We start from the raw sequence: 14,314 nt of genomic DNA, 5'->3' as shown, positions 1-14,314 counted from the left end.
TCTCCAACTCACTAACTACAGTGTCACTCCTCACTCCTTTGCTGTTACCAGATAAAAATAAAGGAAACGAAAGTTAGATCCTTCTACATCATTGATATATAGACTGATTTAAAAGTAAGTTCAATTGTGAATGATTCTGTTATATTTCAAATAGTAACAGAGGAACTGACTTTTGAATCGGATCAGCTTGAAAACCTTGGCATTTACAAAAAAGAAAAATTCTCCTTGGCTTTGTTTATGTATTTCTGGCAAGATTGCTAAATGTCGGTATTTGGTAATTCCAATCTTCATCTTTTTATGACTAATGATTCAATTTGTTCTCATTTCTTGGCTATGAAACCCAAAAATGGTTCTATTCTTTTCATATCAAAAGACCCGCGAGAGTAGTGAGGTCTTTTTGGATTCTAGAAGCCTCATAGGGGGTGTACAAAAGGAGATAATAGTCCCTCAAAACGCTATTACGTGCACCTGGGTTTTACGCAAAACTATAGCGCACCTGTAAGGTTATAATACACCTTAGCAATAGGGAGTGTTTACTTTAGGTTGTTACGTAATAGGGATTGTTTTCTTCGCACCGCAAGTGCATGTTATGTCATAGGGGATGTTTTCTAAACGATGCAAGTGCACATTACGTAATAGGGAATGTTTTCAAAGAGATTCAGGTGTAAATTACGTTATGAAGAGGGTTTACTTTGGTTGTTATGTAATAGGGTTTGGTTGTGAAGTCAAATTTTTTTATTGTTACGTAATAGAACGTATTAGAGTCCACTAGTCAAGCAGGGGAGTTTTATTAAGACATTTGAAGATGCTGTTCAGAACGTTTTAAGACATTCCAAAACGATTTTAGAACATTTTTCTTCAAGACGTTTGAACACATTTCAAGTTTTTTTAAGACATTTTTCTTCAAGACATTTTTCAAGACGTTTTTAAAGACATTTTTATTCAAGACGTCTTTTCTAATGATTTTCTTGGACGTTATGTTATAGGGAAATGTTTATTTGTGTTAAGGATGACGCATTCACAAGCGATTTCTTTCTTCAGGCGCCCTGGGGGGATCCCCATTTGTAATTGAGGGGGACACACATGTGGTTTTTAAGTAATGACAATGAACACGTGGGCTATTACACAATACTTTGAAATATTCCATTTTCTTTAAAGGTATGTTTTTTCTTAGGGAGCCTTTATAATCTAAAGATTTGTGTCCGCATTATCAATCAAATATAAAACGAGAGATTTCCCCCCAATAGCCAGACAAAACCTTAATCATATGGACCTGCAAACTGTTCATGTTACTTTGATTCGGGTTATACTTTCAAAATGAAAACCTATTGCAAACAATGAGAATCCACTATTTCTGCATAGTAAAACGATTAAATGATTCGCATAATTTCAACCCTTTCCACATGAGAGCACAAGCATCCAAATGCAATTGATTTTTCGTCTATTAGGTACACCTGCATCTTACAGTACTATTAATTTTCTAAAGTCATCTAAACAGGTTGAGTTAGCTATTCAATGAATGAGGTGTTACTTAGCGTTAGATTTAGATATTTCATTGCGTAAATGATTATGTATTGAAGTTTTATCCTGTAGAAAGTAACTAAAGAATTAAAGCTTTTGTTTATACAACTTTTATTAATAAAACAAATGACACAGAGAATAAGCATTTAAAATACAACAAACGAAAAATCCAAAACGTGAAACAGGCTTACAAGGGATAAAATACAAACAAAAAGAACCATGACTTAAAGAAAGGTGGGAGCCCTAGAGACCATTTTCAAGGAGTAGGATGTTATTTAGAGACAAATTTAAGCTATATTAAGAGGTAAACTGGAGACTTCTTAATATAAAATGCATAATTTCTATTGCTCTATTAGACGCACCTACATGAAAATGAGACATATTTTGCATTCGGTTATTTCTGAACGGTCTTAATGAAAGCAACGCGTTCTTTTGAGCCAAAACTATGTACATTCATGCTACCGTGACAAAATGTAGCACCCTAGCAATGAATTCCAAAGAGTATTAGAGGTAAAGTTATATTTACGCTTTAGATCACGCTTTACAAAGCTCCTATAAGCAACAATAACGAATGTTACTATTTTTGCTAGAAAAAAAGATCAAGGAGGCGTGTGTGCTGTGGGACAGTCTTTTTGGCTAAAATAAAATAGAAATAAGTAGTATATGCTAACTGTTATTTTGAAGGACTACCTGCACCTTTCGAAACCAATGCACTTCGGTACGGCATCACTACTTCTTAAAATTGATGCTTAATATTCGTATAGATTTTCGATAATTATAAATCAATTAACTGTCTCAGAATTTTCACACAATAGCATTCTAGTCTTCTTTTGGCTAGAATTGATGTTTTCCACCAAAAAATGACTGAAAATGCTGCTTTGATGGGGGACAGTCATTTTGGCTAAAATGAATGTCTATGTTAACCGTATATTTTATAGGACTACCTGAACCTTTTAGAAAAAAATGCGCTACCGTACAGTTTTACTGTCTCTGAAATTCAAGATTCAATAAAAGTATGGATTTTCGATAGTTCTAAATCAATTAACTATGTCAGAATTTTCACGCAATAGCTTTTTGGACCTCATTGAGCTAGAATTGTTGTTTTGTACATCAAAATGGCTGAAAACACTGATTTGCTGTGAGTCAGTCCTTTGGCTAAAATAAATGTCTATATTAGCCGTTTATTTTGTAGGACTACCTGCAACTTTTAAAAACGCATGCGCTACCATAAGCTATTACTGCCTCTGAAACTTGAGGCTCAATATGCTTATAGATTTTTGATCATTCTAAATCAATTAACTATCTCAGAATTTTCACACAGTAGCATTTTAGTTTTCTTTTTTCTAGAACTGTTGTTTCGCACCATAAAATAGCTCAAAACATCACTTTGCTGTTGGACAGTCTTTTTGAATGAAATAAATGTTTATGTTAACCGTTGTGTTTTAGGACTATCTACACTCTTAGAAACTAATGCGGTTCCATACAGCATTACTGCACTGGAACTTCAGGCTCAATATGTGTATGTATTTTCAATAATTCTAAATCAATTAACTATTTTCACTCAATAGAGTCTTAGCCTTCTTTTGGCTAGAATTGTTGTTTTGCACATCATAATGGCTGAAAACACCACTTTATTTTGAGAGAATCTTTTTGGCTAAAATAAACGTCTATGTTAACGGTTTATCTGCAGCTTTGGGAACGAATGCGCTACTGTACGGCACTACTACCTCTGAAGTCAAGGCTCAAAATTCGTATAGTTTTTGCATAACTTTAAATCAATTGACTATTTCAGAATTTTTACACAATAGCTTTTTGGTCTTCTGATGGCTAGAATTGTTTTCTCGCACCACAAAATGGAAACGTGACTTCTGAAAATAAAATCATGATGAATTATTTTATGAACTGGCTTTAAGGCATTAATTTTCTCATGATGATATTCAACATGCCATTTTGAAAAAATAATTTATTGCGTGACTGTCTAGTTTCAATATTTTTACGGTATATTAACAACTCCAAACTTTAGAATGGAAAGTTTATTCAAAAGTCAGAGGCGTAAGAATAGAAATTTTTCGAGACAGTTGTACTCCAATTCGGCTCGTAGAGGAAACTAGTGGAGTCTGAGATAGGTTGGCAGATTTTTTTTTACCAAAGTCAGACAGAGGAGCTAGATTTCTTATAAAATCCATACACACACAAAAGAAGACACACACTACCTCACACACACAAACACCTACACACAGACACACACACACAAACACACACACGCACACACACAAACAAAAACACACACACACATAAACACACACACACACGCATACACACACACACACACACACACACACACACACACATAAACACAAACAAACACACACTCACACACAAACACACATACCAACAAACAAACACACACACAAACACCGACACTTACATACAAACACAGACACACGCATACACACATATACACATACAGACACACACAAAGATACACACACATATATATATATATATATATATATATATATATATATATATATATATATATATATATATATATATATATATATATATATATGTACATACAAACATACACACAAACACACACACACACACAATCACACACACACACAGACATACACACACAAAAATACATACACACACATACACACAAACACACAAGCATACATATACAAATACGTATTCATACACACACGCACACACACAAACACACACACACAAACACATACACACACAAACACATGCACACACATACACGCACACACACACACAAACACACATATACACACACACACACAAACTCAAAAAGACACACACAAACATACACTCACACATAAACAAACACACTCACGCACACACACGCACATACACATACACCGTTTTGTGTTGTATTCATATTTAAAATATGCACGTAGTCTTACAAAATAAATGGTTAACACAAACGTTTATTTTATCCAAAAAGACTTAACCACGGCAGAATGGCCTTTTCGGCCATTTTGTGATACAAAACAACAATTCTAACCTATGCCACAGTCTAAAAAGACTATGCCACAGCAAAGCGACATTATTTGCCATTTGGCTATGAAACAACGGTTAACATAGACATTTATTTTAGCCAAACATTCTTTCCCACACCACACAACCATCCGTGATATTTCTTCTGGCCAAAAAAGTAAAATTCGTAATTTTTGCTTTTAGGAGCTTTGTAAAACGTGAACTAAGGCGTAAATAAAACTTTACCTCTAATACCAACATCCCCCCTCTGAAATTGTTAGCTAGGGTGAGCCAGACGCATATGGTCACTGTGGCATGAATATGCATAGTCTTGGATCAAAGAAACCTGGCATTTTCATTAAAACTTATCAGAAATAACTGAATGCAAAATTGAGTCTCTTTTTTTGTAAGTGCGTCTATTAGAGCAATAGTAACTATGCATTTTCGTTAATACCTCTCAGAAATACATCTTAATGTGGCTAAAATATGTCTCTAATAACAATAAACTCCCTTGAAATGACTGCTAAGGTTCCCATCTTTGCTTAATTCATGGTTCTATTTGCTGATATTTATCATTAAGAGCTTTTTTGTGTTTTGTTTTTCCTTATGTTGCGTTTTAATTGATTTTTCTGTGTTTTGATAAAGCTTTGTATTGATAAAATTTGTGTGTACAAATTCTTCAATTCTTTAAATTACTAGTTCCAGGATAATACTTCAATACATAAACATTTACGCAACAAAATACCTAAAGCTAGTGTTATGTAACGCCTCATTGATTGAATAGGTAACTCCAGCTGTCTAGGTCATTTTAAAAAACTAAAAAAACACTTTAAGATGCAGGTGTATCTAATAGACCAAAATCATTAGTATTAGGATGCTTGTGCTCTCATGTGGAAAGGCTAAGAAATATGCGAATCATTTAATCGTTCTAATACGCGGGAACAGTGGATTATCCATACTTCCAATAGGTTATCATGTAGAAACTGTTACCAAAATGAAAATATTATAGTTAGTTTGCTGGTCCAGATGGTTAAGGCTCCGGTCTGGTCATTTGAGGGAATTTCTGGTCTTATATTCAAATCCTAATGCGGGCAAAAATCTTTATACTATAAAGGGTCCCTGAGAAAAAAACACCTTAAAATGGTGTTAAAACACCTTAAAGTATTATGTAACAATTCACGCGTTCATTGTCATTACGTAACTCTCATTTTCGTGTGTCCACCTCAATTACAATCGGAGATCCACCACAGGATCCTGAAGAAATAGGTCACGGTTGAATGCTTCATCCTTAACACAAGTTAACATTTCCCTATGACATAACATCCATAAAAATCATGAAGAAAAACTTATTGAAGAAAAATGTCTTAAAAACGCCTTGCAATGTCTAGAAACATCTTGAAAAACGTCTTGAAAAGACTTGAAACGTCTTGAAAAACTTCTTGAAGACATGTGTCTTGAAAACATTTTTTAATCTTTTGAAACATCTTGGAAAACGTCTTAAAGAAAAATATCTTAAAAGTGTCTTGAAATAATTTGAAGTCTTGAAAAACATTTGGGAGAAAAATGTCTTGAAAAACATTTTGGAATGTCGTGAAATCTATACATATAAAAATAAGTTGTCTGTGTGTCTGTCGAGTGACGTCATGTTTGTGTGTCGACTGACGTCATGTTTGTCGACTGACGAAATTACAGACCGGGACATCGGGACACAAATGACGACCGGGACACAGGGAATATAAATGACGACCGGTACACTCAAAGAGAAAGCGACCGGGACACAAGGAATATTCGATTAGCAATCACCATCAACAAAGCACCGGGACACAAATGACGACCGGGACACAGGGAATATAAATGACGACCGGGACACTCAAAGAGAAATTACAGACCGGGACACCGGAACACAAATGACGACCGGGACAAAAATGACGACCGGGACACCGGGACACAGGGAATATAAATGACGACCGCGACACTCAAAGAGAAATTACAGACTGGGACACCGGGACACAAATGACGACCGGGACACAGGGAATATAAATGACGACCGGGGCACAGGGACACAACTACAACGGTGACGCCGGGGGGCACAGGGGGATACATAAATGACGACGAGGACACAGGGAATGTTCGATTAATAATCATCATCAACAAAGCTCAAGGGCAATCATTAGAATAATGAGGTATAGATTTGAATACAGATTGTTTTTCCCATGGACAATTATATGTTGCATGTTCAAGAGTCGGTAAACCTGACAATCTATTTATAGGCACAGACAATGGGACAGCCAAGAATGTTGTATATTCGCAAGTTTTACGTAGTTAAAAAAATATATATATATATATATATATATATATATATATATATATATATATATATATATATATATATATATATATATATATATATATATATACATATATATATAAATTCACAGGTGGGACACAGGGACACAACTACAATGGCGCGTAACTAATATGGCGCGTAACGACTTACGCGCGCGGGGGGGCTTGGGGGGCACGAAGCGCCCCCAACAACTAGGTGTTGGGGTGGCACGAATTGCCACCCCAACAGCTAGTTTCTTATAAATATCTTGAAGAAAAATGTCCTTAACTCCCCTGTTTCCCTAGTGGACTCTAATATGCTCTATTACATGACAATAGAAGAAAACTGTGATGCAGCAAACACACCTTATTACATAACAAACAAAGTAAACCCTCCCTGTTGCGTAATTAACACCTACATCTCTTAGAAACCATTCCCTGTTACGTAACATGCACCTGCATCGTCTAGAAAACCTTTCCTATAACGTAACAAACACTTGCGTCTCGAAAAAAAACATTCCCTATTACGTAACAACGAAAAGTAAACACTCTATTACGTTGGTGCAGTATACCGTTACGGGTTCGGTAGAGGATTGCTTAAGAGCCAGGTGCACATAATAACTTCTTGAGGGACTATTAGCTCCTTTTATACACCCCCTATGATGCTTCCAGAATCCAAAAAGGCCTCACTACTCACAAGATTCAAGTATCATGACTTGAATGTTACATGCGTCCTAAAATTAACAGTTTCGTTGAACCAATACGGGCCTCGCGCTTTATTTTGTTCAGATATTCTTGTTTATTTAGAAATTCGTTTTGTTTTACAACTTGTTTTGACTTGTTTCTTTTCGTTCTCTTTCGCTTCAACTGTATTTATTTTCAGCTATAGTTTTTTCTCTTTTATATCTTCCTTATTTCCATATTATTAATTTTCTGTAATTGTCTCTCCGCTAAATTGTTTTCTTTTTTATTTGTTTTGTATCATTTTTGTTATTATTTGTTGTCACTATATATGTTTTTTCTTGTTTTCCATTGTATTTCAAACTTTATATTGTCATTAAATGGTTCTCAGCTGAATTCTATCTCAAACAGTGGCGTCATTTGGGGGAGGGTTGGCAGTTGCCCCCGCAATAATTTGTATAAAAATTATTATATAGCCCATGCTTCTTGACTCTGCAGATAAGAAGCCCCTCTTGTCCCCCAATAAAAATGCTGGAGCTGCACCCCCTGATTCTCAAGTCTCTTAAACTCCCAACAAAAGCGCCAAATAACTTGATTATCATCTAAACAATGCTGCTTTCTTTGGAAAACTGAAGTTTAAGATCCATTTATCTCGCATATTTCGATTTAAAATTTCCAATCTAGTCTACAACTTGGATCATAAATTGTGGGGAAAAAGGTTGTTTGTCTTGAAAATAGAACCCCGCCAAGACTATAAATCTGAATCAGAGATAAGAGGTTGAAATAATTGCAAACTATGGAGCTGAGAGCCACTGTGGCTCTTTGAAACTAAGTAGATTTTAAAAGTGGCTTTGAAATTAACGTGAATAATTTTTGTATTATTTAGTCTCAGGAACTATGTCAGGATCAAATTTACAAATCTATTTTTTAAAAAGAGTAAAAAACAGAAAAAAAACAAATGCGGGCACCAGAAAAAATCTTTTAAGGCCGGGGTCCTTCCTGGATCTGCAAGAGTAAATTTTAGAGAATATGTTTCTCGGCCCAACAAATCTTGGATTTGTCACTGTGTAAATTCCAAGTTTTGGTCAGTTAGGATTCGCTTACTTACAGATTCAACTTTGGTCATTGGGCCATATACCTCTGTTCTAATAAACTCAAATTATTTTGACCAAGAATATTTCAAAAACATTTTTGTCAAGTCCACTGTATATTTTTTTTAGATATTTATGTCACAGCAGTTGTTAAATCCTTGACTATTAACTTAGTTTAATTAATTAATTAATTAATTATTAATTAATTAATTTAGTTAAGTTTAGTCCTTAACTATTAAGAAAAATATTTTTATTCCTAATAGCACAGATTACTAAAAAAAAAAAAAAAATATGAATTATATGACAGCATTTGAATATTAAATGCTCTTAGATGTAAAATATCTTAGATTTAAATTCGGCTGAGTCCATGTTCAACTTCGCATATGTAATCAATGGCGACGAACTATAGAGATAAATTCTCCATGTTCAATCATATATAATCAAGCTCCAATAAAGCTTCGAAATGTGTTCCACGAAAAGATTTGGTTAATTGAAATCGAAACCAGTGGTAATTCTTCTCAACATCGGTATTGATTTTATACAGAGTTCACCAAATTAGCCTCGGAACGGTTCATGCAATCTCAAAGGAGTTACTACATTTTATGGCTGAGGTTAAAGCTGCAACCAAGTAAAGAATGAAGTAGACAAAATTAAGAAACGCATTTAAAAAAATAAGTGTCTTGTGAGAAAATACTCTTAATTATAGGTGATTCAGAAATGGAATTATTATCTGAATTAGTTTTAATTGTAAAATGTTATTCCGAAAACGAAATTATGGAAATTTTAAAAATAGCCTGAAACTTCTAAGAATTGGCCTCAGACCGAAACAAAAAGTACACCAATTAAATCGATACTGGCAATAATCCTATACAGTAAACTTACAGTCCCGTGGTGGAAGAATAAGTAAGTTACTCTTTTCCATGGGTGGCACTGATGTGTCCCCTTTTTTCCTGTTTTTTAACCTCCACTACTAGTGGGGCATTTTCAAATCCGAGAGAGCTTTTTAAAGGCTCGTTTAAAGAAAATTGCTATATCTAGTGCCTTTTGTAGGTAATAAAACATAATGTTAAAAATGAAATGCAATCCATGACAGATAAATTGCATCTTTTATATTAGACGATGTTATGTTATTATTTAAAACACTCACTTAGCCCGATTTAATGATAGTATGAAATATAAAGTTGTTTTATTTTAAACGCTTGCCTTAGATTATAAATATTTTAGACAAGCCTTAAAAGAATTCTTACAACTTTATTATGTTTTCTATTCTTAGAGAAAATCGTTCTTCTTCTCCTTTTAAATAGCAGTATCCATCTTTTCAGCTATTTAATCTGGATAATGGTTATTATATACGACACTCTGGTAATGGAAGAAAAGAGGGAAAAATCGGTAACACCTATTAAGGGAGAACTTTATTGCAAGCAATCTTTAGAAAAGATATCTCCTGTGGAGAATGATACAACTTCGGAACATAATCGTAAGAAAGATCAACCAAATATTAAGGGAAATGTATAGACAGAACATTTAGTACAGCTTGCATCATATAAACTAAGAAGATTACCGAGATCGACAATTAGGCCGGGAGTCTTCCCGGGGACTCCCGGCCTAATGTGCTATGTGCTCTAACTTGCCATAACTTAGAAATCACTCCTTCTAGTTTGTTCTGCTAGTGCAATCCTGCCCAAGTGTTTCTGGAAGACGAGGACGGAATATGCCACCCTTGGAGATGCCACATCAATAATGTTTTTTTATTTGAACTATCTCCTCAAAAAAAAAATCTCTTAGTACCCCTCTTACCCTTAGTGCCAGGATTGTTAATGGCTCTAATAACTATAATTTACTTACTTGTTTGCCCCCAACTTTAACCTGAAACACTATGTTATAACAGACTAAAATTAATGCTTAGAGCATTAGTATAGAGTACCTAATTATTATCACAAAAATTGAATTTTGAATGAAAACAATTCAAAGGTCCTTATCTTGTTTTTATCCTAAAAATTGTAAATTATTTGTCAAAATCCATCTTTTTTTGCTGACCAATGGTCTCTATAGCAGAGGCACGATCTCCTAATTTTCTGCTCTCAGTCGGGAATGCAATGCGTGGTTGGGGGCAAGTCATTTGACACTTCCTGTTTTTTTCCCCACAGATTTATCCAGGTAACCATTTAGAGCTTGGTCGATTCTGGCTCAGCTTACAGAGTCACAGCAGTAACAGTTATCAATCAGTTTGTACAACATCAGCTTACATAGTCAACGTTACAACAGATCCTTGTAGTCACTTCTTATCTAACTTCCAAAAAATTTTATACTACTTTTGTTCTCCTAAGCCAAGAGTTTGGCATAGTGAATTTGGAATATTCAAGTGAGTTTTCGTCTATAGTACGGTTTGACAAGCCAGATAAAACTTGGTGATCTTGTTAGTTCAAACAATTCCTGGTCAAATATTGTGACCTAGGATTCGAGTGATTAATGTTAGATCTGATTTAGACCATAGAACTGTTTTGAATTTTATTTTTCTTGTGAACTTTTTATATAATTTAGCCGAAAAATATTAGATCTATTGTTCAGGTGTATGCATACAAAAATTTACTTTATTGTTGCACGATCTATTGCCAAGATTATTGTTTACGTTTGGCTGTCACAGTTGAAGGGAGTGAGGAATTTTTCATTTCAAGACTTTGTTGGTTGTAGTAGGTTTAGCGTTACAATTAGTTTTGTTCTAGTTTAGTAGCAATTCCATCCAACATATTAACTTAAAATAAAAAATGGCAATCAAACAGTTCGTGGTAACGAACTGTAGTAAGGAGCAACCCGGCTCAATAGTCCAACGACGTCTTGGGCGTACATATCTTGGACGCACATATCTTGGACGCAAAGGGTCCTCTGCTGAACTCTTACAATTTTCTCACAATTTTTAATGCTTTCCCTAGATTTTACTTTTTTCTGTTTCAACAACAAAATAATCAATAATAATAATAAAACCAGGTCCGCAGTAACCGGATCGGACCTCTATGGACCTAAAGTAGGGACAGCAGCCTACTAATTTCAGTACCCACGAAATTTATGTTTCTAATATCGGAGATACTATTGATAGCTTTAGTGCCCAGGAAAATCAATAATGTAACGTGGATAGCATTATAGTATGTACATCAGATGGTTATCGATGTGATCAATTCTCGCAAAAAGAGTTTTGCTTGGTAAAACATAAGTCACTAATATAGATGGAATGATGAGTCTAATATAGATTACATAAAAAAACTAGTTTTTTTAACTGAAAGTAAAGAGCGACATTAAAAATTGAAACGAACAGAAATTACTCCGTATATAAAATGGGTTGTCCCCTCCGCAATCCCTCGCTCTTTACGCTAAAGCTTTTAATTGTTTTAAAAAGCAGAATTGTGGCAAAGAGTCAAACTTTAGCGTAAAGAGCGAGGGATTGTGGAGGGGACAACCCATTTTATATACGGAGTAATTTCTGTTCGTTTTAATTTTTAATGTCGCTCCTTACTTTCAGTTAAAAAAACTAGTTTTTTTATGTAATTTCTGAACGTTTTTGAATTAATGCATGTTATATTTTGGCTCTCCTCACATAAATTATTAAAATGAAACTTGAATATTAATTCCTTTTTTGGCTAAATGGCTTTCTCTTAGTTTTGATGAGACGATTTTGAGAAATAAGGGGAAAGCCTAGTTGCCCTGCAATTTTTCGGTTACATAAAAAGGCAACTATAAATTTTATTTTTTAACGAATATTTTTATTAGTAAAAAATATACGTAACTTAAGAATTAGCTTACGTAATAAACTTTTATATTCTTAAATTTTTATCATGCATATGAGGGGCTTTGTACCCTCGTTAATACCTCGCTCTTTACACTAAATCTTAAGTTTTGTCCTAATTCTTTAAGAATGACCACTGAATCCGAATGGCCGTAGAATAAATAGTTGAAACTACTAAAAATACTATAGCATAAAGAGCGAGGTATTTATCTCCTCCTAAATACCTCGCTCTTTATGCTAAAGTATTTTTTAGAACCCCTCATATGCGTAATAATCTCTGTTCGTTTTAAGTTTCAATGCTACTCCTTACTTTCAATTGAAAAAACTTTTCCGTGTTTATTTTTTCATTGTTTTTTTTATAGTAATTTTAGAAAATCCTGCGCCCTTTTCATTGAATTTATGTTCCCCTATGACAAATTTCTCCAAGGAAAGATCCTCCCACATAGCTCCCTCCCCTCAACCCCACCCCCAAAACAAACAAAAAATCCCCTGAAAAAGCTGTACACTTCCCAATAACCATTATTATATGTAAACACTGGCCGAAGTTTGTAACTTGCAGCCCCTCCCCCAGGGACTGTGGGGGAGTAAGTCATTCCCAAAGACATAGTTATTATGGTTTTTGACTATGCGGAACAAAATGGCTATCTCAAAATTTGATCCGTTGATTTTGGAGAAAAAATGAGCGTGGGAGGGGGCCTAGGTGCCCTCCAATTTTTTGGTCACTTAAAAAGGGCCCTAGAACTTTTCATTTCCGTTAGAATGAGCCCTCTTGCGACATTCTAGGACCACTTGGTCGATACGATGACCCCTGGAAAAAAAAACAAAAAAAAAACAAACAAACAAATAAACACGCACCCGTGATTTGTTTTCTGGCAAAAAATACGAAATTCTACATTTTTGTAGATAGGACCTTGAAACTTCTACAATAGGGTTCTCTGGTACGCTGAATCTGATGGTGTGATTTTCGTTAAGATTATATGACTTTTAGGAGTTGTTTTCCCTATTTTTTAATATAAAGCAAATTATCTCAGGCTCGCAACTTTTGATGCATAAGACTAAACTTGATTAAACTTATATATTTAAAATCACCATTAAAATGCGATTCTTTTGATGTAGCTATTGATATCAAAACCCCATTTTTTAGAGTTTTGGATGCTATTGAGCCGGGTCGCTCCTTACTACAGTTCGTTACCACGAACTGTCTGATGGGTTTACTACCTTCACTCGTACCATGACTCATGGCTCAGAACAAAGTGAACAGTTGCTAGAATAAAACAGAGATATTTACTATAATGCATCCATGGTTGCTCTCGTCGAGGAAAACCTTTCTCAAGGGCCCCACCCCTTCAAACAAAAATGAAAAAACGATTTCTAATATCCAATTTACTGAAATCCTACACATAGAATTTCTTAAGGTATCAGAATTAGTAAGCACTTATCCTAATACTAGATGTCTCTGATCCTTCAGTTAGGAAAAAACGGACTCGACTTTACGATTTCTGATATCCAATTTACTGAAATCCTATACATAGGTTTTCTTAAGGCATCAGAATTGGTAAGCACTTATCCTAATACTAGATGCCTCTGATTCTTCAGTTAGGAAAAGACAAACTTGACTTACGATTTTAGATCCCAAGGATCACCAGCACCGGATACCGAATGCGAAGACCCGATTTTAGTGAGAGCCTGAAACAATTCAAGCAATAATCCTTGTCGCCAACACGTTGCAACCTGTACTGTTTTTGGCACAATTTAGAGGCCCTGATACCATGCGGTACTCATGGAGTTCTTTGTAGAATACAAATTTCCGGGTACGTTTTGGTTTTACTTGGTCCATTCAGACTCGGATATCTGTTAAGCTTTTAGTCTATTAAAAATTTTCTTCTGGTTACCGCAAATTTTTTATATA

General features: G+C 34.7%; 2 protein-coding genes across 3 annotated transcripts in view; one reads left to right on the top strand and one right to left on the bottom strand.

Moving 5' to 3' along the window:
* The window catches only part of LOC136041729 (uncharacterized), a 118,205-nt gene extending 103,978 nt beyond the window's left edge, over positions 1 to 14,227 (bottom strand). The window contains exon 1 of the mRNA XM_065726474.1: positions 14,027 to 14,227. The gene's annotated coding sequence lies outside the window, so the exon portion shown is untranslated. The remainder of the gene's footprint in view (positions 1 to 14,026) is intronic.
* LOC136041728 (5-hydroxytryptamine receptor 2A-like) overlaps positions 1 to 14,314 on the top strand; it is a 183,883-nt gene that overhangs the window by 94,794 nt on the left and 74,775 nt on the right. Inside the window, exon 5 of one of the 2 annotated variants that reach the window (XM_065726473.1) lies at positions 9,950 to 11,154. The exons of the other annotated variant lie outside the window; for it this stretch is intronic. Within the exon in view, the coding sequence (XP_065582545.1) occupies positions 9,950 to 10,142 (193 nt within the window). The 3' untranslated portion in view covers positions 10,143 to 11,154. Of the gene's footprint in view, positions 1 to 9,949; positions 11,155 to 14,314 lie in introns of those variants that run through there. 2 annotated transcript variants of the gene reach the window in all.

The sequence above is a fragment of the Artemia franciscana genome, unplaced genomic scaffold (genome assembly GCF_032884065.1).
Source record: "Artemia franciscana unplaced genomic scaffold, ASM3288406v1 PGA_scaffold_34, whole genome shotgun sequence".
Lineage (NCBI taxonomy): Eukaryota > Metazoa > Arthropoda > Branchiopoda > Anostraca > Artemiidae > Artemia > Artemia franciscana.
This window is presented reverse-complemented; position numbering and strand designations above follow the sequence as displayed.